The sequence below is a fragment of the Balaenoptera musculus genome, chromosome 1 (assembly GCF_009873245.2).
Source record: "Balaenoptera musculus isolate JJ_BM4_2016_0621 chromosome 1, mBalMus1.pri.v3, whole genome shotgun sequence".
In the NCBI taxonomy this organism is placed as follows: domain Eukaryota; kingdom Metazoa; phylum Chordata; class Mammalia; order Artiodactyla; family Balaenopteridae; genus Balaenoptera; species Balaenoptera musculus.
The window spans coordinates 135,894,744-135,922,242 of record NC_045785.1 but is presented as its reverse complement, the minus strand read 5'-3'; the positions used below and the strand labels follow the sequence as shown (position 1 = coordinate 135,922,242).

Here is a 27,499-nt window from a genome sequence, read left to right as displayed (position 1 = left end):
CAGGTTATACTGAACTTGAGTATTGCATAAATAATTCTGAACCATTTATACATATGGTATTCTGATAACCCTCTGGTGAATATATACTGAATAAAACAAAAGAAAAAATCATGAGTAAGAATATATGTATTTAAAGCAAGCAACTAATAACAAAAGGAGAATAAAAATGAGGAATTATTTCATTAAAAATAAGACATTAACGTTATTGAAAATATGTGGTATATAAGTGAGATTCCCATACCTCAGTTTCAGAGATGAGCTGGTTGATTTTCTTGCATGTATAAAATGGGGCTACTTCTACATGAGCCACTCGCCAATCTGCTCCACGAGATGTTTCCAGGATCTTGTCATGCTTTTTAAGGATTTTTCGGAACCCTGTAAAATTCAGATTCTACAGAAAGAAATGAGAAACACTACTATAATTTCCACCACCATGAGAGAAGATGAAAAATAACAAGCACTTTGTGTTGACTGAGTTCACTGAAGATTGAGTACCAAGGGAAATGGCAATGCTTTCATAAAAGCATGTACTATAAAAAGATAAGACTCTTCTTTCTTATTTCATTTATTCATTTCAAGGTAGTATGCTATCAGTAATACAAAGAAACTCTGGATTATGAACCCTATTATTTCTATTTCATGTGAATTAATGGAAGTCCTAAACTCAAAACATTTTTATTTCCATTTTCCTATGTACAACTGTTTTCAAAATAGCTAATTTACGTTATTTTGCTTCTTTGATCAAAAGAATATATTCAGAAAATACTCTGGATTTATCATGAACTGAATACATTTATTAGTTCTTTGCTTTTTGCAGGCCTGGTATAGCTATGTATTTCCCCCTGCTATGCAAGCATGTACGAACAAGCACAGAAAATGGATACTCATCTATTTTTCTTAACTTTTATTTTGTTTCCATCCATTCTGTTTGGGGATGGGTGTGCAAAGAGTCAGTGGAAAAGAAGAAGTGATCATACTTACAGGGTTTTGCTGATAACGGGTAGGAGCTTGTACTTTTCCTCCATTTCTACAATATCAAAATACTATACTTTTCTATATTCTCAAATCCTGTTGTTCTTTAATCAACAGACAAAAAAGCACGAAATTGTGGATTTGCAAGGTTCTTTAAATCAGAGGTCTCCCAAATTTGCTGATCATATATCCCCATCAGTAAAAAAAAAAAAAATTGAGCAGTCACTCCAAATTAGGTTTTGCTTGCTTGCCTGTTTGTTAACATTTTTTTTCATACTTTAATGGATCATCTTAAACTCTCCTTGGGTGTATACACCATGATTTGGAGACTGCTTTCAATTCATTTTCCTTTCTCATCATTTGCAAAATAAATGTGTTCTTACTGGATAGAAAGTCTCAAAGGATAAAGGACAGATCAGAACTTTTATAATTAACAATTATTTTCAAGAAGCTTTTTATAATGACCCAAAACAAAAACTTCTGGCAAAGTTAATAAAGTAAAATTTAACAAGGGTATTTCCCTGTAATGCATAAGCATAATTAATAAAATATGAAATGTTAATATTTTATATCACTATAAGCAAGAAGAAACACATTTTTGTTTCTTTTTAAAGATAATTTATAAAGCTATGGATAAATTTCAAAGGAAAGGAATTTCCCATCATATATACCTTATATAATTACTTTCCTATTCTTCTAAAATTATTTTCTGAGTTCTTCTTTGAATGTTAAAATATTAAATCACCAAAAAAGAAAGCAGAATTATGAAAGGGAAAAATGGAAATAAGTACATGCATTAAACTTAGATTACTACAGATACGACACTATAATTACTTTTTATTTTAAAATTCCAATATTTACCCATGGTAATACTTGTACTGTATAACCTCTAGTTTTTATATAGTGTATGATCCTGTGATGATCTTAACCAGATTAGAAGTAATAATCAAAAGAATAAAATGGAAAAAATAATAGCACATAAGGTCTCTTTAAAGATTAGGGAGATGCTTTTGCCTATTTAAATGTTTATTATTTAACGAATAATCTGTTTTTCAATATATTCTTTATAGATTTAACTATGTGAACAAATCTATAAAGAATTACAAATGAATAAATGCCAAGCATTTCCATAATTTAGCATACATGGTAGTTCAACTTCTTAGGTTGGGTTTTAAAATTTCTTTTCTTTCGCAAGTTTTTTTTTGTTTTTGTTTTAAATACAGTCATACTGCAGCCTGTGGATAATAAAACTGAAAGTAGAAAGTTGAAAAGTCAGTATCTTTTACACTATTAGTGTTAGTTGCAGGAAAGTTAACTATACAGCTGCTTTCACGGAAATTTTGCTGTAGGTGGAATATAAAAGTTCTTACACAGCCAGCAGTGGTTGGGTAGACATATATTATTTCTTATTTCTACTCATTGCTTAGAGATGCCTCTAAAAATAGGAAGCAAACTATTACTCTTTGAGTCAAGGGCTACTCCTGAATACTGTACAAAAAGGTTTTGGAAAACTGATCTTCAAAAACAGAAGTCTTGTTAACATTATTTTACCATCTCTGATAACCTGATTTTTAGCCAATAAGAACATTTGAAATCCCAATAAGAACAGAAACAATAATGACATGCTAAGAATTTCCCTTTTTGGATTGACCCATTAGTATTAAGCTCAAGGTAATTCCATTTATTATAATTTCTCAATCATTTAAAGGTTCTATCCTCCACGGTAAGAACTGAAGTACCTGATAGTTCTGCAGCAGGATAAGACTGAGGTAGAACTCGCTGAAGGCCAGTTTAAGGTCTTTAAGATTCCTATGTTGGACACGTTCCTCATGGGACAGGTGGAAGACTGGCTTTCTGCGTTGTCGCAGTGTAGTAACACCAGTGCTTTCTTTCTGCGCATCCAGTGATGACTGAAGTTCATTCTGAAGTGTAGCAAACCTGCGCTGAGCCTCTGCGAGCTTTTCTATAAGAAGTAAAACAGAACTGTCAAATCATCAAGATAAAAAAGCTGGTAAAAGTTCTCACTGAAGTCTGAATTTTTACTAATTAGTCTGTTTCCCTAAAATTTCTAGGGAAAAAAATGCTACATTTAATATTTAGAACTAGATAGGAAAAACATGTTTCAGTGTAATACCCTCGTTTCATTCTACCCCACACTTCCCCCTAGCAAAACCTCAAGCGTACCCTTTCTTTTTACAGATGAAGATTGAAGACACAGAATTTAAAAGCCGTGAAGAGTGAGAATACAAAATGGTACAGCCGCACTGTAATTTGGAAAACAGTCTGGCAGTTCTCAAAAAGTTAAACATAGAGTTACCTTACGATCCAGCAATTCCACTCCTAGGTATATAAAACCAAGAAAACTGAAAATATACATGCACACAAAAACTTGTACACATACACAAACTGGGACTCATAATAGTCAAAAAAGTGGAAACAAACCCAACGTCCATTAACTGATGAATGGATAAGCAAAATATGGTATATATGTACAATGGAATATTGTTCAGCCATAAAAAAAGAATGAAGTATTGATACATGCTACAACATGGATAAATATTGAAGATATAATGCTCTAAGTGAAAGACGCCAGACATAAAATGCCACAAAATTGTGTGATTCCATTTATATGAAATGTCTAGAACAGACAAGTCCACAGAGAAAGAAAGTAGATTAGTGGTTGGCAGGGCCTGGGGGGAGGGAGGAATGGGGAGTGACTGCTAATGGGTACAGGGTCTTTTTGGGGTGATGAATGTTCTGGAATTAGATAGTGGTGATGGTTGTACAACCTTGTGAGTATTTATGCTTTGAATCTCTCTCCTCATGAATAGCTCATTCCCTTTTAAGGGCTCACATGAATAAATCAGGCTTACCTGGAATAATCTCACTTTCTTAAAGTCAACTGATTTGAGACCTTAATTATACCTGCAAAATCCTTTATAGCAGCACCTAGGTTAGTGTTTGATTGAATAACTGAGAGAAAGTATGTGTATAGCAGGGGGAAGGGATTTTGGAGGGCACCTTAGAATTATGCCTACCACATACTTTGAACTGATGCAAATTTCTGAAGACTCCAAATGCCATTTGGTCCTGCAGTCAAAATGGAGATTTACAGTTGTTCAAGTGATAGATGGAATATTAGCCCAGGTTTAACTCAGTGGACCCAGCTGGTTCACAGGCTCATACTATGATTATATTTCCAGTTCTGGAATGTATAACTGGCATAGAAATACTGGGCTACTGGTGGAATCTCAACATTGACTCTGACCCAGGGGAGGAAGGGCTCGTGGAAGTTCTGGAATTTCTCCCTATCAAGATAGTAAGCCAGAAGCACAAACATATCCCTAGGGGAACTTCAGAGGTTAGTGCCACCACCAGGGATGATGTTATCTATCACATCTCCATTTACTTCATCTGGTTAGTCTGTGCAGAAGTTGGACGAATCTTGAAGAATGAGTGTGGATTATTGTTAAACTTAATCAAGTGGTCACCCTGAAGGCAGCTGCTATTCTAGATGTGGTACTATCACTGGTGCAAATCAACACAGCCTCTAGCACCTGGTATGAAACTATGCATCGAATAATGCAGCTACTTACCTGGCAGCAGAGACTAGCAATGAGCCCCAGAAATGACACCATTCCTCATTGGAACTGACCAACCACCTAGTGGCAGGTTGCATGCACTAGATGCAGGGGGCAGAGATTTGTCCTCTTTGGAACAAGTGCTTTCTTGATATGGATATGCCTTCCCTGCTTATAATGCTTCTGCTAGCACCACTATCAACTGGAATGCCTTATCCATTTTCATGGTGGTAAAGCAATGAGCATATCTATGGAATAAAATGGTTTTATCACATACCTAGAAATAGCTGGCCTAACATAAAGGCTTACTGAAATGAGTTGGGAGACAAAACTCTCACAGGCTGGGGTTCTGTCTTTCAGAATGCAGTACTGAGACCATTATCTGGTTCTATCCTAACCACAGCCAAAATTCAGTCTAGGAAAGAAGGGGTGGAAGTAGGAGTGGCTCCTTTCACTATTATATCTAATAATCCACTCAACCTGCAACTTGAGCTCTGCCTATTGGTTAGTCCTCAAGGGGAAATGCTTCTTTCATAGGAATACAACAATGGTTCTGTTGAATTGGAAGATGAGACTGCCACCTGGCCTTTTTTGGACTCATCATACCATTGAACCAGTAGGCAAAGAAGGTGTTTACTTGTTAAAGTGATTCTGATTACCAAGGGGAATAGATAACACAACAGTAGCAAGGAGGATTGTGTCTGCCATCCAGGAGACTCCCTGGAACACATCCTAGTACTTCCATGACCAATAACAGAAGTTAATGGAAAACTAAAGCAATCAAAAAAAGACAGAATTACTAAGGATTCAGCCCCTTCAGGAATTAAAGTTTCGGTTATGCCATCCAGTAAAGAACCCTCACCAGCTAAGGTACTGGCTGAGGGCAAAGGAAATATGGAATGGGTAGTGGAAAAAGCAAATCATAGATATCAACTATCACTTCTTGACCTTCTTATTCTGTCTTTTACATACCTTATATTTTCCTCTCTATCTCTGTGCTGCATGCTGAGTAACTATTTCAACTCTACTAGTTTATAAATTCTCTCTTAAGGTCTAACTAATTTACAGTTTAATTGATTAAGATATTAATTTAAGTAATTATATTGTCATTTAAAATTTCTAATTGGTTATTTTTAAAAGTCAATTTTGATAGTCTCTTATTCTTTGCTCATGGTTTTGATACTTTCTTTTATGTCTATAGCCATATTAAGTATATGTTTTATTTTGCACCTGAAAATTTGCATATCCTATACAGCAGGAGTCTCCAACCCCCGGGGAACTGGGCCACACAGCAGGAGGTGAGCAGCGAGGGAGCCAGCGAAGCTTCATCTGTATTTACAGCTGCTCCCCATCGCTCGCATTACTGCCTGAGCTGCACCTCCTGTCAGACCAGCGGTGGCATTAGATTCTCATAGGAGTGCGAACCCTACTGTGAACTACACACGCGAGGGATCTAGGTTGCAAGCTCCTTATGAGAATCTAATGCCTGACGATCTGAGGTGGAGCTGAGGCGGTGATGCTAGCGTTGCGGAGTGACTGCAAATACAGATTATCATTAGCAGAGAGGTTTGACTAAACAGAGACCATAATAAATCCACTGCTTGCAGACTCATATCAAAACCCTATCAGTGAGTGGCAAGTGAAAACAAGCTCAGGGCTCCCACTGATTCTGCATTATGGTGAGTTGTATAATTATTTCTATTATTATTATGTTGTAATATATAATGAAATAAAATGCACAATAAATGTAATATGCTTGAAACATCCCCAAACCATCCCCTGCACCCCAGCGCCACGGAAAAATTGTCTTCTGTGAAACCAGTCCCTGGTGCCAAAAAGGTTGGGGACCACTGCTATACAGCTTTTAAGTGTTTTGTAGTCTTCCATATTGTAAGAAATGGAACTATTCACCTATATTCAAATTTCACATTTAAATCAAAGGGAAAATGAATCTAGGGTTTTTTTAAAATACAAGTTAAGCATTTCTATTGCATATGTGTTCGTCTTATTATCCTCATGATCAAAAACAGTATAGAACTTCTTGGTTCACAGTGCACTTTACGTCTCAGCAATTTTTTCATGATGCTCCTAGGCCAAAAAATAGACCAGACACTTTTAGTAAGTAGTTAAGTTCAAACAACTTAAGTATTTATGTCCCAACCACTTAATAGCTATTTGAAAAAATATTATACACAAATACAAACACATATATAATGAAAGAATGTGAAGATTTATCCAAAGTCCACTAGAAATTACTATGCTAATTAAAAGCTTCAGGTAATTAGTAAGATCCAAAAGCCAGAATATCCTAAGTAGCATGAATGATCAACTTTTGTTGTTAAAACATTAATACATGAGTTTGCTATTTGTTTAGCTTCCTTAGCCAGAGTTGTCAATACACAAATTTTGTAATTATTTACATCTTTCAGTACAAGGATATTAAAAACGTAAGAAGTCCCAAAAAATGGATAGAAAAAGAACCTGTATGCCAGCAATAAGTCAACAAACAGCTTCTCCATCTGGCAAACTCCTTACTCATTTTACACGGCTAATAATATATATCATTTTCTATGTAAAATTCTTCTTGTCTAACAACTCTCAGTCACAATTTGAAGCTCCCTCCTTAAGGCTCTCATGGGACTACATATATGCATACATAGAACACTGCATATAATTCTTTGTTTATATGTTTCCTTTATTTACTAACTGTGAGCTCTCTGAGGGCAATGGTTCTATAATCCTCATCTTTTATGATGAACAATTTTTTTTAATATCTTTTTTTCAGGTATGTTTTACATACCATAAAATTCACCCACTGTAAGCATAAAGTTTGCTGATTTTTTAGTAAATTTGTAGAGTTGTACAGTCATCACCACAATCCAATTTTGGAACATTTCCATTACCTCGTACACTTCTGTCATGGCTGCTGGCTGTTGATCCTCACTCCCACCCCCAGGTAACCACTGATCTGCTTTCTGTGTCTACAGATTTGCCTTTTCTGGACACCTTATATAAAGGAATCATACAATATGTAGTCTTATGTGTCTCTCTGGCTTCTTTAACTTAGCATGATTTTGAGGTTCATACATTTTGTAGCATGTATCGGTAGTTTGTTCCTTTCACTGATGAACTGTATTTCACTGTATGGATACACCACATTTTGTTTAAATATTCATCAGTTCATGGACATTTGGATTGTTTTTAGTCTTTTTACTATATAAATTATGCTGCTATTTTTTTTTTTCAAATGTGACCTCGTGGGAAGACTTTTTTTTTTTTAAATACATGTATCCACTTATTTATTTATTTATTTATTTATTTAATTTTTTTTTGGCTGTGTTGGGTCTTCGTTTCTGTGCGAGGGCTTTCTCCAGTTGCGGCGAGCGGGAGCCACTCTTCATCGCGGTGCGCGGGCCTCTCACTATCGCGGCCTCTCTTGTTGCGGAGCACAGGCTGCAGACGCGCAGGCTCAGTAATTGTGGCTCACGGGCCTAGTTGCTCCGTGGCACGTGGGATCTTCCCAGACCAGGGCTCGAACCCGTGTCCCCTGCATTGGCAGGCAGATTCTCAACCACTGTGCCACCAGGGAAGCCCAAATTATGCTGCTATTAACATTCACATACACTTTTTTTGTGTGGACTATCATTTTCATCTTTGCAATAGCAGGTTCAATCCATGTTTGTTGAATGAATGAATGAATGGATATGTAGGAAAAGAGTTCTCTCTAGTAATCCAAGTTCCTATGTAGAAATAAGGAAAAATAAAAATTTCAAGGGTATTTTGCTACTTTCTTTAAACTAGTGATTCTCTTCCTTAAAGGCACGACTGTCTAGAAGAGCATAATGAGAGAGAATCCTTACATGGGAGTGTTGAGGATAAAGCATATGTTACTTGAAAAAAAAATTCAATATTACTACAGTTATGATGTGAGATTTTTTAACTTATCAAAGGGGCATAGGTATAAAAAGGATGAGAAACACTGCTTTTGACACCAAGTGTCCAAGTCTATTTTGCAATGATACCTCAGCTTTCTAAAGTTAGATCTCCAAAAAGCTCAAATACATGGAACAGCACAGAACCTAAAAAGAGGTATTAAATGTGTATATAAAACATATTTTGGTCTATGAATGAAAATCTACAAATACAGTTATAAAAAATAAAAATGAATATTCCTAAGCAATTTTATAAACACTGATGAAAACAACCTATTTTGGCAATAAATTCCAATTTCTATTCATGCCAGTGAATCAAGTCACTCTAAATATGAACAGATTATTATCTTAATAATATTTGCTTAATGCCATAAGCTCTCATACATTGATAATAAAATATTTGATAAAAATTTCCAATAACCGTTCAAGAACTTTCAAAGTACCTATGTGTCCCTCAAAGAGCTAAAAAAGGATTATCAAGATCTTTTTTAGTTTTAACGAGATTTGTATACATATTTTTACTTTGAGAAAAGTTATTTTAGAAATACAAGGTATCTTCAAAGTAGCAAAGCTATTATGTTTATGCAACTGAAGAATATTTCTTGATAAAGTTAATGCCTTAGAATACTTTTATTGTTTGTCTTTCAATGTTATCATCTTGCTGATTCAATTTATGGATTTCACTGTTACCTGAAATACAAAGTAAGTTTATAAGAATGCTGACCCATTATAGGTGATTCAGGATAGTTAATCTTGTTGCATTACGTCCAATTTTTGCACTGCTTTTATCTGGAGTTCTTACTACCTGAAATTCTGACAACCTCAAATACTTAAGTCTAAAACCTCCATGTGTGAAAATAGCATCCTATTCTTCCATTCCACTTTTCTCTCTAATCAATAACACTCCTTATTCTCTTACAACTCCAGCCTCAGCTGACTATTCGTTATCCTCCTCACCCCCAAATATGTCATGGACGTTAATGCATTACACATCTGGATAGGTTTCCCCTTGCCCTAGAACACCGTACTCCAGCTCTCCCCGCTCCCCACACAGCCATTCCTGAACACACTGCTCCAAGAGGATCTGGCAAATTTAAAAGTTTCCATTTATGCTTCTTCATGTTCGCTTCCACAGTACGTTGTACAACTCTACAATAATATCATAATTTTTTTTAAAGATATAATTAGTAAAGAAATATATTAGATGTACTCTGATATTTTCTATTCTACTATATTTTATTCATATCTTTAAAAAATGTGCTGACCCCTGTGGGTCATTTATTGGGTTGCAACCTACAATTGTTTAAAAGAACACTAACTTAGATGATAGTCTGCTTTTTTGTGAAGATGCCATCCTAAAAACCTGTTACCCCATTACTATGGGCATTGCCCATGCTTTCAGTCTTAGAAAGAAAGAAACGAAAAGAAAAGCTAGGAGGGAAGGAGGAGGAAAGAAAGAAGAAAAGACAAAGAAAAGGTTGGTTCCCCATGGCTTGTTTTTAATAGAAGCCTATCAATCACTTTTTTAAAGAAAATGAAGAAAGCAACACTTATTGTGCATAGAATGTAAATAATTGTAATTTTAATTTTCATCAGATGTGTTAGGAAGAAAGCAAGCCACTCTAGCTGCTTTAATTCACTTCCCCAACTTCCCCTAACCTCCCATCCTTTAAGAGCTTTTAAGTAACTTATTCTGGGGACTTCCCTGATGGTCCAGTGGCTGGGAATCCACCTTCCAATGCAGGGGACGTGGGTTCGATCCCTGGTTGGGGAACTAAGATCCTACAAGCTGCCCGCATGCCACAACTAGAGTGCCTGTGCGCCACAACTACTGAGCCCGCACACTCTGCAGCCCACGCGCCACAACTAGAGAGGAGCCCAGGCACCACAGCAGAGGATCCCATATGCCGCAATGAAGATTCCACACGCCGCAACTAAGACCCGATGCAGCCAAATAAATAAATAAATACTTAAAAAAAAAAAATGTAACTGATTCTGTTGTAATGATGTAGGAAGAAACGCTAAGACAACAGAATTTTAAACAATATTACAAACCTATGGTCACCCTACTTAACTAGATATATTTAATCCACATTTTAACACATGAATAAGCAAAGAACAAAACTAGCCATTAAGCCACAGTTGTGGGTACTAGATACATATAATCACTTGTGAAATGAACATTTAGTATTTCAGTGAGAGAGTTTCTTATGTTTCATTACACATACTCAGTGGTTGTACAGTGCCTCAAATTCAATAAGAATAAAGAAAAGTAAACATATAGCAAGATACTGTATAATAGGATTATAGGAATAACTGTATAATAAGAATAGTTTTGAGTAACTATTATCCAATTGGTCTTACATTTACATGGAGACTGAAAATATTTTACAGCCAAGAAATAAATCTGTTTCTATTACCATTATTTTCCTACTTATAAATAACACTACTGTGATTTCCTTCCTTTCCTCCCTCCTTTTTGGTAAAGAAAGGAAAAGCACATAACAGTGTTGTGAGTTCCTAACATAAAAACTGAAGTCAAAAATTAGGACAAGCCAGATAAAAACCCTGAAATTGTTTCCTTTAGAAACAAAGGAAAAAGCATTTAGATATTTAAAATACTCCAACCAATCAAAAGGGCTTGCCTGTTTTAATTGTGGAATATTAAAAGCAACAGATGTAGTCTAAGATTTTTTTAAAATGTAGGTGCCTAGAAATACTGCTTAGAAGCCAAGTATTTTGAATGGAGGGAGAAAGCAAACTGGTTCAAGAAAAGAGAAAGATGTGACATGAAGTAATTTATACTCCCAATGGAAAAGGACATTACTGGTCATCATAAAAAAAAGTTTCTAGCACTACAACCTTCAGTTTGTATTGACTGATACCATTTTCAGTGCGAGAAGACACCTGGGAGAACTCTAGGTCAGTGATCAGCAATGTTATCACCAAAAGGATACCTCCTTTAAAAAATTTCCCTCTCTTCCCATGGTCTTCAAATGTTTGAAGATTTTATCTATAAATCTAAATAAATACCCATATCTTATTAGCCAAAAAATATGTAATAAAAAAAGAATAAAATAACTTACATTAGGTTTTGTGAAATATTGAAAATAGCTTCTGACTCCTTACATGTGAAATCCCAGAGGGTTGGGAATCAATTTGCTCATTTTACAAGTAAGTACATAGAAGCCAAGGAAGGTTACATGGTAAATGTCTTCAAAAAAAATAATAAGGTTCAAAAATCCAAAATGTAATTGATAGGTAATAGACTTTTATGAAAATAAATACATCCATATTTTAGTAGTATTCATTCTGTTTTGTTGGTTTAGCTTTTATAGCATTTGGGCAGGGGGTACTTCAAGGTTTCAGGCAATACTATATCTCACCTAAAAAATAACCATTTTTAACTGACCATTAAATAATTTGTGAGATGTAACTGGGTGGAGGCAGGGTTTGTAAGATGAACTCACCTCTATATTATTTATAGTTCTTCATGTGCCCTAGTATCTGAGGATTGTAGTATACAAGACAATCTGCCATGGAGAAGGTGGCTAAATAAGGAGAAAAATGACACTATCTAGGACAAGCACCAATTCTACTTCTGTCAATCATGTCTTCATATTACCCATCATTTCCTGACCTGGCAAAAAGTCAGTCTGAAGACTATCAATTTGTACCTACTCCTTGATGACATCAAGAGACATGCCCTAATGGCTCTGCCAATACACACAGAGAAAGGAAATCATTAAATCATAGCCCCCAAATTTTTAATAGTAGAAAGCCTAAAATTATCTTTGAAAAGTAACCAAGTCTAAAATACCATTTTGCAAACTGAGGGTTGTAACCCAATATGAGATCATGAAAGCAATTTAGTGTATCATATATCAGCATTTAAAAAATCAAATAGAAACAATTAGAGAATATAGAATATATTATAAGTAGTAAGAATAAGTATTGTTTCATGAGAAAATATTTTTAATCAAATATATTGCACATACACACATATACAGATGCATGCAAACACATAAAACACACACATCTGTCTGTGTAATGAGGTCATAATTTGTATGTATTTTTTACTGTTAACTGAAAATATATAAAGTATGTATCTATTGTTAAGAGCAGATATTTATTTTTCTTTGTAAATCAAGAAGCTTTATCTACTTTTTGTAATCTAATTTATCCAATTAGAGTTGGGTTCAGAGATCCTTCCCAGAACAATCATAGTAAAAGAAAAATGCTAATAAACTTGACCTTCATATTTCTCATTTACAACCTTAGATCATACCCAATAGACTTTTCTCAGTCGAAATACTCTTTCCACTGCAAATGCCTTCCTCTTTCAGTCTCCTCTTCCTCATTCTACATTATATGGCTGCCCTCTCCTCTGTCTACATTGCTGGTTCCTCTTCATCCTCTTACCTCCTAATTGTCGAAATTACTTTTGTCCTTGAACACTGTAATTCCTTCTGTACATTTTTCCCTTGCTGAAAATCTATGCATTTGCATGGTTTCGAATAGTATTTCTGTTTTGTCTCTGCCTTCTAGGTGTTTGTAACATAGTGAAAAGGACGTGCATATATGCTATGCCCTTTCACAGCTCTGTGCCTTTGCATAAACTACTTCCTCTGCCTAGGAAGAAATCCAGCCATAAATGAAAGATGAGAAGGAGAGCACAGAGTTAAGATATTTGCTTCCCCCTTTTTTTCAAGATGAGGTGATCCCATTTATTTTTTTTATTTTTTAAAAATTTATTTATTTATTTATTTTTGGCCACGTTGGGTCTTTGGTGCTGCGTGCGGGCTTTCTCTAGTTGTGGCGAGCAGGGGTTACTCTTCACTGTGGTGACTTTTCTTGTTGCGGAGCACAGGCTCTAGGTGCGCAGGCTTTGGTAGTTGTGGCATGCGGGCTCAGTAGTTGTGGCTTGCGGGCTCTAGAGTGCAGGCTCAGTAGGTGAGGCGCACGGGCTTAGCTGCTCCACGCCATGTGGGACCTTCCTGGACCAGGGCTCGAACCCATGTCCCCCTGCATTGGCAGGCGGATTCTTAACCACTGCACCACCAGGGAAGTCCCTGCTTCCTTATTTATTTATTTATTTTCTGTTTAAAGGGAGTGACTTGCTAAGGAAACTAAACCAGTGAAAAGGGAAGTTAGAGGAAAGTTATTTTCTTAGAGGAAATAATTTCTGGAACAAGGTCTCCAGGAGCTGAAATTCAGTCAGTAGTTATAGAATTTGCCATAGACTGAAGAGGTATATCTTTTCTACAAATATTGGAGGAAAATAAATAAGGGTAAGAATATCTATAGGTATTTGGGAGGAGGGGAGTGGCACAGATCTGCATAAGTATTACACACCAACAGGAATTGAAGGCCTTTATATTTATTTGTAAAGTAGGAGGTATAATGAACATGATGGGGAAGATGCTTGGGTCAGAGAATTCAAGAGAATGGCATAGGGTTTAGAAAAGCACTTTGGAATATGAAAAAGGGCACTGATCAGTATCCACAGGCAGCTTTGAGAACATAGTTAAGAATGCAACAATGAATTTACAGTGGTTCAAATTTGTTCTGCTGTGATTTTTTTTTCCCCGGCTGTCCTAAGCAGCCTGGGGGTAGGCATGAAGAAGGTAAAAGGCTGGATTGGTCCACGGTTGGAGTTTTGTCAGGCAGAGGCAATCAATACAAGGCAATGAGGGTAAAGGGATTAAAAGCTCAAGGACTGATGGAAATGAAAGTAATTCTGGGAGGGGCCTGGTCAAATGGAACAGAATGAGGTAGTCAAAAAATTTGAGTTCTATGAAATGAAAAAACAGATGTTAAAGGAGTAGGGGAGTAAACATATAAAAAACAACAATTTAAAGGGTCAGACATAAATAAATAGAAGTTCTAATATTTTCTTTTCTTCTTAAGAGCTTCTTGTAGATGCTACTCTGGAGACCATGCCCTAGAGAGACAGATATGAGTGTTCCACACAACGGCAAGGCATAAAAGTGACATAATTAATAAGCTGCAACTGTGTCATTCAGCTCTGAGAGAAATGATAAAACCAAGTTTCTGACTCTTTAATGCTTTGGACTGGGCCACAGTGAAGCTCAAGGTATTGAGTCATAATGAGGTCCTGAAATCCTTGCAACTGCAAGAGAAATTGCAGTTGCAAATCCTTGCAACTGCAATGACCATATAAGGCTCAAACAGTGAAGTACCAGATGCATTCCTACCTCAGCTAAAGAAAATATCCTTTAATTGCAATATAGTAAGAAAAGCCCCAATTTTAAAATGATCAGAAGTTTCAACAATGACATGGTAGAGTTCCTACTTCCTTAGCAGCAGAAATTGTCTCTTGTATATTGTACCAAACAACTACTTACCTGAATAAAATGTGTTGATTTTGGCAAGTTCTTTTTCACAGGTTTGGAAAAATTTTTCTTCAAACTTGGCAAAATATCTCTTTACTGTGTCCTCATCTGTAACTGAAAGCAAGGAAAACAATATTAAAATTTAGTGTCCAAAGGCCAACTAGGAAAACTAGGGAAATAAAAATTTAAATTACTACTTTCTTAGTCTTCGAATGACAACAATATATGTATTTCTTTGAAAAAAATGAACTGTGAACTATATTAAGAAAAGGCTAATCAAAGGCTTCTTCACAGGAACACAATTAGTTTTTAATTGAATGAAGTTTTCTAAATCTCTACTATAATAAACTTATAGTGGTGGACAAAATATGTGTTCATAAGACTTCAGAAGCCACTACTGCAGAGGTGATCAAGGCAGACTAGGTGCTGGGAGGTGAAGTGAGTAGGATTCAACAGAGAGTAAATTAAGTATCTCAGGATTAAGTACTGCATTCACAAAATGCAACAGATAATGAAGACATAAATATGTAATGTGTTTCTGGAAAAAATGAGTTGATTGTTCTAACTATATTAAATTGCTATCTACTCATTTTTACCTTAGCTGCACCAGACACAGAGAAAGAGATGTAGACTGATGGTTATAAATTAGATATTCCAAACCTTCAGTTGCTGGGTAGGAACATAAATGAGTTAAGTAAGTGGGTAATTGTGCAAGTATGGTGATAAGCGGCAACTGACACATTCAGGATAAGTAGTGGTATGGATTCTGGTGAACTGGAGAGCACAAGTCCATCTAGCTAGTTGCTGCCCCAAGGTTGTCAGATCTTCCAATTTTTCAGTCAGAAGCCATAAATCTAGGTATTTTAAAAACACTGTGTGGGCCAATCAATATATGTCTTTGCAGGCAGGATCCACTTTGTGAGCTGTCATATAGCATATTGATTTACTGAATTTCGTAGTATAGATACATATAGCTTCAGGAACCCCAAGCCTTAAAAGGGTATGTTTCTTGCCCAAGTGAGCTCTGACTAGACTCCAGATGCTAATCATAATTTAGAACTACCCTATTTCTGGATCTCTGGGGCACTCTAAGCTTGAAACGTCTAGAAAAAGTACAGGTTCTTTTACGACCCTCAGATGCTCCTAATCTTAGTGCAATCCTGGAAACCCTTAAATAATTCACCTGTCCAGTAATAAGAGAAACAGTATTTCCCTAAGTAATATGTAACACACACACACACACAAACTCATAATACCAGAGATATTTTAAAGAAAACAAAAGCTTAAAACGAAGTTTAAAAAAGCATGTTGAATCTATTCATTTAATTTGAATATACAAATGTAAAAAAAAAATAGCACTACTACTTCTCTATTTCTTATGCTTTAGAACTGAACAGCTAATGCAGGATTCTACTGATTGTGAAGTAAAGAAGGGACAGCTACTTTTAAGTACCTCATGTAAGCTTAGCAATTTAGGTACAATAAAGGCTATAATTGCCCAAGGCCAGTGAGAATTATTTTTCCAAACCATAAAGCAGGTCAAAGCTTTTTTTAAAGCTGACCTTGAGTTAAAGATGCTCCATGGTAACATATGCTGCTCTTGTTTTTTGGTGGCAGGGTGGGGCTGGGGGACCACGCTGTGTGGCTTGCAGGATCTTCGTTCCCAGACCAGGGATTGAACTCGGGCCCCCATAGAGAAAGCACTGAGTCCTAACAACTGGAGAGCCAGGGAATTCTCCAGATGCTGCTCTTATAATACATCTGGTTATAGCTGATATAGAATAAGAGTAAATCTTACTCTACTTTACCTACTCTTTTTTTTTAATTTTAATTTTATTCTCTATTGTGTTGTTAGAGAAGAAAACCCCAAAGCAAAAAGTGGGCTTGGTCATATTTACTTTGTTTCCCTATTAACAGACAACTTTGATTACCATAAAATGATGGAAATAAAGAAAGCTGTCCCTCAACGTGATTTAAATGTAGTTTCTGTTTAAAAAATAATTTTGCAGGCAAGGAATAAATTAGGAGTATGGGCTTAACAGATACACACTACTATATATAAAATAGATAAACAACAAAGATTTACTGTATAGCACAGGGAACTATATTCAATATCTTGTAATAACCTATAATGGAAAAGAATCTGAAAAAGAATATACGTATATATAACTAAATTACTTTGCTGTATCCCTGAAAGTAACACAGTATTGTAAATCAACTATATACTTCAATTAAAAAAATAATTTTAACATATATGAATGTTTTTATATAGGTTGCATATTCAGCAACATCAACTATTCAAAATATTACTAAGAACCTAGAAACAACAAAAAATCTAAGCCTCTGAGAAACTAAAACGCATGCAATAAACTTTATGTATTAAAGCATGAACATTCTACCCACGAATCAATGTCATATGAATTCTTTATTTCCTCGATCTAGAGACTGTTTTATCTAAAATACCAGCAGTCTGTTATCTAGTTTTCTAGTTCGCATATAACTTAATAGCCACAAATCAGAAGAGGGTAGCGTAAGATTACAGCAACACTAAGAAGTAATAGCAAACAGAGAGAGAAGAGGAAAAAACCATAGATAAAAGTAGCAAGAATAGCTGTGTAAAATAAATTAAATGAAGGAAAATGTTCTTGTCATCTCAGATTTCAAAAGACACAGTAATCTACTGTAATTAGAAGTACACTATTGGTAAAGAAATTAGAAAAACACAACAAAAAGAAGAGAACAGAGAGTCCAGAAATAGATCTGCATAACACAGAAATTTAGATTGAGATAAAATGGTATCAAATCAGTAAAAATGGACTACATAGCAAGTAAGGTTGGGTGAATTGGCTACCCACTTAAACTCCAAATGGAGTTAAAGAAACATTATAAAATACTACAAAAAATTAAATAACTCTACATGAAGAAGGCCTTCCTACACAGTACACAAAACAGAGACGATAAAGAGAATGACTGACATTCTCACAAAATGAAAAATCTCCACTCCAAAAGATACCACAAGCAAAGTTAAAAGATGAGCAACAGACAGGGAAAACATATCTGCAACATTTAAAATAAAGAATTCACATGCAAAATATATTTTACAAAACTCTTACAAATCAATATTAAAAAGATACTCCATAAGAAAAATGGGTAAACTAGAGCAATTTATAGAAAAATACACAGTGTACAAGTGAAAGGATGTTCAACATCCCAGATATCAGATAAATGCAACTTTAAAACAATGAAATATAATTTTTCAACCATTGGATTGGAAGCAATTTTAAAATAGTGGTATTATTTTGGCAGTGGTGAAAGTAAATGAACACTGTCACTCCCTGTTGGTGGAATGTAAATCTGTAAAGCCTTTTAGGAAGACAAATAGTAACTATCAAAATTTTCAATGTGTTTAATCCCACATGTAGGAAGTATTCTAAAGGAATCTCTGCACATTACTTTTAATAGTGATAAAGAAAACAAAGTGATATCCAACAAAAGGGGAATAGTTACATAAATTACAATAACATTATATAACACCATGCAGCCATTTTAAAAATGATATGCATATACCTTGGTATTTATGAAAATCCCAAGACACAATGCTGAGGAAAAAATTTAAATAACAGAATATATACAGCATGATCTCATTTATGAAAAAATATAAATTAATATTCATATGTACATTCATAGAAAGAAGATTAGAAGGATGCATACCAAGCTGTTAATTGTGGTTAACTCCTTTGAAAGAGGAGTAAGTATGAGAAGGATTCTCACATTTTGCTGTCTACACTTATTATGTTGTATTTATTGTATCCATTACAATGAAATGTATTTATGAAGGATAAACTTTATTGTATAAATAAAAGGTATTATTAACTGGAAGAAAAAAGAAACATGTCGCATCCAATTCTTTAAATTATACCTAACCAGCATAGCTAGTTTAAAAGAACATAGTAAAAACCTAACCAGCATAGCTTGTTGAAAAAAATATCTATGTCAGAATTTAGAGGTACATAGAATGACTAAGACTTTCACTTCAGTAATGAGTTGGTAGAATGCTGATTTACAGAACATGAACTTCTATTATAAGATGCTTCCTAAAACCTATCTGCTGAATAATATGAGAAATCAGTAACTAAATGGAAGGAACAGAGAATTTCAGCATTCAGAAATCAACTAGTCCAAGTTTCTTGTTGTATAGGTGAGGAAATATAGGTGTAGAGAGCCTAGATAATGTAAGGGGTTTTTTTCACCCCCTCCAGCAACAATGTAAGTTTTACAGAGACTAACTGTACTTTCTTATTGTAAAATAAAGAATATCAAAGTGACTACAATGTGTTACATGGGTGTTATGAACTGAATTGTGCTCTCTACCCAAATTATCCCAATATGACTGGATATGGAGATAGGACACTGAGGAGGTAATTAAGGTTAAATGAGGTCATAAGAGTGGGGCTTTATTCCAAAAGGACTCGTGTCCTTATAAGAAGAGGAAGAGACATCAGAGATGTCCCTCTCCCTCCCTCCCCACCTCTCTCCCCTGCACGTGCACACTGAGTAAAGGCCATGTGAGAAACAGCGAAAAGGCCCTCTGCAAGCCAGGAAGGGCCTTACCAGAAGAGCTGGAACCTTGATCTTGCATTTCAAGCCTCTAGAACTTTAAGAACATAACTTTCTGTTGTTTAAAGCCCCCAGTCTTTGGTATTCTGTTATGGTAGCCCGTGCAGACTAATACAATGAATCTAACATGTCCTAATGTCAATTAGTCACAAAACTATTAACTCAATAATTAGTCACAAAAGACTAAACTCAGTTCAAAGAAAGCTGTTGTAAATAAGTGTAAATCTTAGCAAGATATATCAACAAATATAAGATTAGCATCAAGAGGGAAAAAAAGGAAGACAAAGGGGTGAAAAAAACCCCAGAATTGGCAAAGAATAACTTAGAGAGCACTGCTGTAAAGAACCCTTTGCTCTTAGTTAAATAAATATTAATTCACTCAGTTATACTAAAGAGAGAGAGAGAGGAGGGAGAGAGAGAATGAGTGAGAGATTTCTTTGTCATTTCTGTTATGGTCTTATCTTTACCTTGCATTTATGGATGACAGACAATTTCTTTCTCATCGACCACCCCCCAAATTACTAAGTTAATAGCAAATGACTCTAAGAGTACTAATCAAGGTAAAATATTCCTACTGCATAGCAACCACCATCAAGTGCTTTTTACAGCAATTTTCAGGAATATTTTTATTTTTTTACCATGTCATCTTATTTTCACATGCAATCTCTCAAAAACCAATTCTTTAAAACCACTAGTAACTTCTTCAAATATCTTATATGTTCCATTCAAATTTTTATTACTATCAATACTTTCAAGTTTCTTAATTTCCAGATCTGTGAGAGACTGAAGGTAAGAATTATCTTTTTTATCTTTACAGATCCTATGCCCAACATAATGTCTGGTACACAGTATGTGCTCCATACATTACTTTTTTTAATTGTAAAAATGAAACATATTTGTTTCATAATAATTTTGAGAAAATTATGATTCTTTATTAAAGTTTAAAAAGACAAAACTCCAACAATTAAATATTTGTACACAAAAGAATGAAGTTGCACCCCTACCTCACATCATATACAAAAACTGTCTGAATGGATCAAAGATTTAAATATAAAATTGAAAAGTATTAAAACTCTCAAAGGAAAACAGGCATAAATCTTCATGTCCTTAGATGAGGCAATGGTTTCTTAGATAAAACACCTAAAGCATAAGTGATAAAAGAAAATATTGATTAAATTGGAGTTCATCAGAATTAAAAACTTTTGTGTATAAAAGGGCACTATCAAGAAAGTGAAAAGACAACCACAGAATGGGAGAAAATATGTGCAAACCATATGTCAGATAAGAATCTAATACCCAGAATATATAAAGAACTCTTAGAACTCAACAGTTAAAAGACAAAGAACCCAATTAAAAAATAGGCAAAGGATCTGAATAGACATTTCTCAAAAAAAGGTATACAAATGACCAATAGCACATTTCAACATCATCAGTCATTGGGGAAATGCAAATCAAAACCAAAATGCCACTTCATACCCAGTAGGATGGCTATAATAAAAGACAATAATATGTGTTGGCAAGGGTGAAGAGAAATTGGAACCCTCATATACTGCTGGTAGGAATGTAAAATGGTGCAGGCACTTGGGAAAACAATCTGGGAGTTCCTCATAAAATTAAATATAGAGCTACCATATGATCCAGCAATTCCGCTTCTAGGTATATACTCAAGAGAAGTGAAAACAAAAACTTATACATGAATGCCCATGGCAGCATTATTCATAATAGCCAAAAAGTGGAAACAATCCAAGTGTCTAGCAACTGATGAACGGATAAACAAAACATGGCATATCCATATAATAAAATATTATTCAGCCGTAAGATAGAATGTAGCAGTATTACATGCTACAGCATGGATGAACCTTGAAAATATTATGTAAAGGAAAAGAAGCTAGACACTAAAGACCACATATTATAAAATTCCACTTATATGGTATGTCCAGAACAGGCAAATCCATAAAGACAGAAAGTAGACTAGTGGTTGGCAGGGGCTGGGGGAAGGGGGGATGGGGAGTGATGAAAATGCCTTGGAATTAGATAGTGGTGATGGTTGTGCAACCTTGTGAATATATTAGAATACATTAGAAACCACTAAATTATACACTTTCGAAGGGTGAAATTTTATGGTATCTGAATTATATCTCAATAAAAATAATTTAACTCCAAGTTTAACCCTATAAAAGAAACACACTGATAAATGAAAGCATATTTATTTATTTATTCAACAAATAATTATTGTGCCTGTTAGATGACAGGCTCTGTGCTAAATGCTGGAGATATAATGATGAACAAGATAGATGTGGTTCCTGCCCTCACAGAGTTTGCATTCTAATGACTAAGGCAGAAAAAAATAATCCACACAAATAAACAAATAATTACAAACTGTAAAGTATTGTGAAGGCAACAAACAGGGTATTGAGATAGAAGGTAGGTATTGGGATGGATGACTATCCTTTTTGGCAGGGTAAGAGATGGTCAGAAAAGACTTCTCCATAGGAGATGACATTTAATCTGAAACCTGAACCTGAAAGATAAGGAAGAGCAAGGGCAAAATGATTATCAACAAAAGGAACAGCACCTCAGGAAGGAAACTCGGGTGCCTGAGGACCTGAAAGCAGGTCACAATGGGACTGACAGCATGATGTGATAGGAAGTAAGGTTAGGGAAGTAGACAAAGGCCTTTACATGCAGGAGGCCACGTTAAGGAGTTTGAATTTTATTCAAAGTGCAATGGAAAGTTCTGAAGAGTTTTAAGGGGGAGTCTAAAAAGTAGAAGAAAAAGGTAGAATTAGTTTAGCTTTACTAAACGATAATTTAAAATAGCATTTTCCAGGACATTAGGTATGTAGATGAAGGAAAAGAAGGAGAAGAATTTCAAGGAATTCAAATAAGTTTGGGAAATATGAGTCTAGAGTTAAACTGATCCCTTTAATGTAGTAGTTCTCAACTGGGGATGATTTTATCTCCTGGGGGTCATCTGGCAATGTCTGGAGGCATTTTTGGTTGTCAAAACTGAGAGGGTGTTACTGGAGTCTAGTGGATAGAGGCCATGGATGCTGCTAAACACCCTATAATGCTCAGTATATCATCTTCTCTCTCCCCTTTTCCTCAACAAAGAATTATCCAACCCAAAATGTCACCGCCACCAAAGTTGAGAAACTTTGCTTTAAGGCAAAAGAAGCTTTACTATGCTAACAAACATTGTTATTATTCTTCAAGAAGGAGAAGTAGTATACTGTGTTTCTAAAGTTATTTACAAGAACACAACCCTTCTTGGGGGTGGAGGGGGAATGGCTGGGGGAGGATGGGGAAGGGGGTGAAGAATATCTATTACAATTTCCAGTAATATGATTCTGTGGTTGAGAGGCATGAACTTTAATATTACCACCATCTCTTTGCATTTTTATTACACTCCATATGCAATAGTTTCTATGGCTTCTTAGTTTCTCAAAAACTACACATAAATGAAGACAGCTGATAAATAAAAATTAACATGTGACTAGGTTCCATCAAATATAGGAAGAACATTTAGCACTATTGGTTTCATGCTTTTAAGAAAAAAAAAAGGTGTTCTGAGTTCTTTTTTTAAAGTGTGATTTACAAATTAGGAATAAATAACTTGAAATTCTATTTTTTCCCAAATGCTACTTCATCAACAGATGGGTAAGTTATATAAAGCATACGGCAAAGAAGATTTCAAACATTAAAATGTTACTCTAAAATCATTGGTGAAGTAGAAATAGAACTAATCGGGCATCATTCATTCAACAAGCATTAAGTTCCTCGCATGCACCAGGCAATGAGGCAGGTGCTAGGGATATAATGATAAGCAAAATACACATAAACTCTGCCCTCACTCTACCCAAGGAAACAGACTTTAATCAAATACTCACACAAATATACAAAGTGTAATATGGGTTTTGAAGAAAAAAGTAAAGATGAGAAAAAAACAGCAGTGGGACCAATCTAGTCTGCAAGGACTTGGGGAGGGGCAGTGTGGGAGTCTCTGAAAGTGTCACTTGAGATGAAATGTGACAGATAAGTAAGCATTCGCTACAGCAGTAGAAGCACTCCAAGCAGCAGGAACAGCATATAACATGATACTGTAAAAAGAAACGAGCATGGTACCTTTGAGAAACTGAAGAGACCTGTGTGACTGGAATCCAGGGAGCAAAGGGGACAGTGGTGGCAGTTAAGGCTAGACAGGCAAGCAGGGGCCTGATCAGCCAGGCCTTGCAGAACAAAGGACTAGTCTTCCTCCTACGACCAATGAGACATCTTTGAAGGATTTTAAGCAGAGGAATAACTGTGATCAGATATGTTTTGTAAATGAGGTGATGTGGGGAGACTAATCAGATCTAGTACAGTAGGTATCAAATGGGAGATCATGATTGCCTGAACAAGGGTGAGGGCACTGGAGCCTGAGAAGAAGTACAGAAGCTCAGTAGAGATACTGGAGATAAAATCTATAGGTTTTACTGACAGATTGGATATGGTTCTGTTGCGTACTCCCTGTATTAGCTTGAGTAAGTGACTCTCTGGCTCTGTGTTTTCTCTTTGACAAATGAGGGCATTTCAATAGGAAATCTCTAAGTCATCCTCAAGTTCCAAATTTCATATTCTGCAATTAAAGCTGTTAATTTCTGCAAAATGATTCTGAATCCCACTAAGCTGAAGTGGTCCTAAACAAGATTTTCTGAGCTACCTTGACATTTCATCATATAAGATCTAACTAAATATACTCTTTAAATAGTCCTGGTAGAACAACAACAAAAAATTCTTTTAATTCACATTAGTGACATATAATTGAGATGAAATTAATCTCATTAGCACTAGCTTTGATATAATTGGAACTATTTATCACCCCCAATGAATGCTTACCTAATGTCTGCTAGTCAAAAAACACCAATATATGAAATAGCAATAAATAATTCCAACAAGAGCATAATTCAGTGGTAAAGCAAAACTTTTTTGAAAAACTGCCTTGAATATTTTAAAGTAACGATGAAAGATTTTGAACACATTTAAATAGTTATAAACAATGAAATTTCTGATGCATTATAATTATTTGCATTTTAAATTAACATGACATTGTTTTAAATATAGCTAATAGAATTTAAATGCCATAGCAATATGATAACTATCATCCATTCATTATCAAAAACATAAATAAGCTCTTCTTTAACATTTGGAAATTTTATACCATTTCGTTTTCTTCTTGAACTTGTATTTCCATTCTATTTAGATTACAAAATTTATTCTAATATATTTTTGGATTTGAAAGTCATTTATTGATTATCTTATTATAGTTCCTAGCCATTAAATGTATATAAATGAAAATTTAAATACAAAAACTTTCTGAACCATAAAGCTCAAATATTAAAATTTCTTCTGGATTGGGCTATTATTACTATTATTAGAACATACTACATCAATACAACATAAACATGTAATAAGCTTGGTAAACATTAGATATAAAAAGTAAAACGTTACTGGCAATTTCAAAATAAATTTCATCTTTAATTGGATGAAGCTTTTCTCCCAATTAGTTCACATATCCATTGATAAATGTTACTTCATTGCTAGAAAGATAAATATTACATTAATTGCTAAAATGATGAATATTACATTATTTGCTAGAATATTAAGAATATTGTAGAGTGAGACAATTAAGAGGCATTGCTATCCTTATTCTTCATCTTACAGATATAAGTTCTGAGAAATCTTGTTCACATAAATAAGTAGACTGGAATAAAAGTATGTTGTAGCAATGTCAATTCTTGAACTCCTTCCAAGTGTTTTCCAAAAACTGCACAGGGATCTATTGTTAAAAATTAGTTTTAATAATATATAAGGTAACAAATAAGTCATTCTTCAATTTCAATGAAAACAATTTGAGTTCAAAAAGATTTGTTTCCCTGTTAATCACTCACTTTCTCAACATCTACACCATTTGAGTATTTCAGACTATTCCTTTGTTTGGGGGCCAGAGAGGCTATTCAGATTTAATAATAAACAAGCCTTTCTTTTATAAAATCAGAGAAAGACCATTTGAAAGGGAAATCCTGGACAATTGCTTGGCAATTACTAGGCAAATCAATTTCAGGAATTAGTATATATGGAAGATCTGGAAATGGATTCCCCTAAAAGACTATAAAAAATAACTTTTTTCCAGCACTGTTCCTTCATTTAACCAACAAGACAAAATGCTAATTTGTATACAGATGATATTTTTAAGAGAATTATCTATTCTTTACTGAAGGACTTCCATTTGCTAATTCTGTTAGCCTAATTATTTCACATAACTAGAAAGTATATGCCATTATTTAAAGCCACTTTGTTAATCAAATCTATGGAGTTTAAATCTACCTTTAGCTGAATTATTACTAATCATAGTTTTTTCACTTCTGTAAAGCAACAGGTCATATATATTATTAAGACTGGGTTTACTATAAACAAACCAAATACAAGATATCTGATGATTGATGATTACCTGAGAAGTATTAGTTTAACTGAATTTTCAGTCTTCTTTTTTTTTTTTGCAAAGATGAATACAAGAATGAACCATAAGAGTTATAACCACTCTGGTTACTTATTCCAAGAATAAAGCTTTCAAAGAATGACAGTTATGTAGCTATCTCATTTCTCTCTGAAGTGGCAGGCAGGTAGCTAAAGATAGAATGCATTTATAATGACATAACATCAATATTCCAGTCAGATATAAAAAGCTAGGCCACACAGCTTTCTAACAAAAAATTATTGAAAAATCAAGTATGTTGTACTCTTTGTTAATTTTTTAAGATCCGTAAACTACATCTTTGTTGAAAAACTTCCCTAATATTCCCAAATTTTATTCTGATTTCATAGCAACATATCAACTAAAAAAAATTAAATTCTTAGCTCCAATTAACTCAAAGCCAGAATTTTATATGCTTCCCTCCTCCTCTATATTCTGAGACTGTTTAGTATTCTTCAAATTAGAACAGAAAAATAGCCACTGATAAAGACTCTTCCAATGACTGATAGAAAATTTTTTTAAAATGCACCCCAGAATCACACTGAGAAAGATGAGATAACAAAGGAAAAGTATATAAAGCAATAAATTAAGGAAATAAACTGGCTACTAAAATCAATTTTTTAAAAAGCTTAGTGATTTTATATGTTTACATAGAAGACTTGGTAATAGAAGGTGGTAAAGTTTCTATTTTCTTGAGGAGAAAAGAACATATTCAATTCAATTAAAGAAACATCGCTTAACTAATTTGTGATCCAAAAATCACAGTTTGGGCTCTTAATTACATATAGACAAATTTACCACCTAAACAACTAAAGCATACTTTATAGCTGCATCTGTCTTAAAAGAAAACATGGATTGAGGGTTCTAGTCCAAGACGGCAACATAGGCAACTCTTGAATTCACCTCCTCCCACAGACACACTGAATCTATAGCTACTCACAGAGCAATTTCCTCTGAAAGAAATCCAGAAACTAGTTGAGTGACTCTTACATACCAAGTGAAGGAGAAAACGCCCACATCACCCACTTGAAATCGTTAGGAAAGGCTGAGACACACTCTTGCCATAAACCCCACCCCTGGTCAAGCACCAGACAATGGGGAGGGAACTCCCAACTCCAATTCCCAGCTTCACCCAGAGGAGAGAAGGGGTTGGACCCCACATCTAAGGGAGAACTAGAAAGCAATACAATAACAGTAGGGTACTTCAATAACTCACTTCCAACAATGCACAGGTCATCCAGACAACATCAAGAAGGAAACACTGGATTTGAACAAGTCAAACCAGACTTACAGAACATCCCATCCAACAGCAGCAGAATACAGGCATACCTCATTTTAGCTTTACTGCACTTTGCAGATAGTTCATTTTTACAGATTGAAAGTTTGTGGCAACCTTGCATTGAGCAAGTCTATTGGCGCCATTTTTCCAACAGCATTTGCTCACTTCATGTTTCTGTGTCACATTTTGGTAATTCTCACAATATTTCAAACTTTTTCAGTATTATTATATTTGTTATGGTGATCTGT

At 34.8% G+C, this 27,499-nt stretch overlaps 1 protein-coding gene across 1 annotated transcript in view; it reads right to left on the bottom strand.

The window, feature by feature from the left end:
• Nucleotides 1-27,499, bottom strand: part of XPR1 (xenotropic and polytropic retrovirus receptor 1) — a 193,766-nt gene that overhangs the window by 62,953 nt on the left and 103,314 nt on the right. The window contains exons 3-5 of the mRNA XM_036824076.1: nucleotides 14,854-14,955; nucleotides 2,712-2,935; nucleotides 242-391 (exon numbers count right to left, since the gene is read on the bottom strand). Coding sequence (XP_036679971.1) covers nucleotides 242-391; nucleotides 2,712-2,935; nucleotides 14,854-14,955 — 476 coding nt within the window. The remainder of the gene's footprint in view (nucleotides 1-241; nucleotides 392-2,711; nucleotides 2,936-14,853; nucleotides 14,956-27,499) is intronic.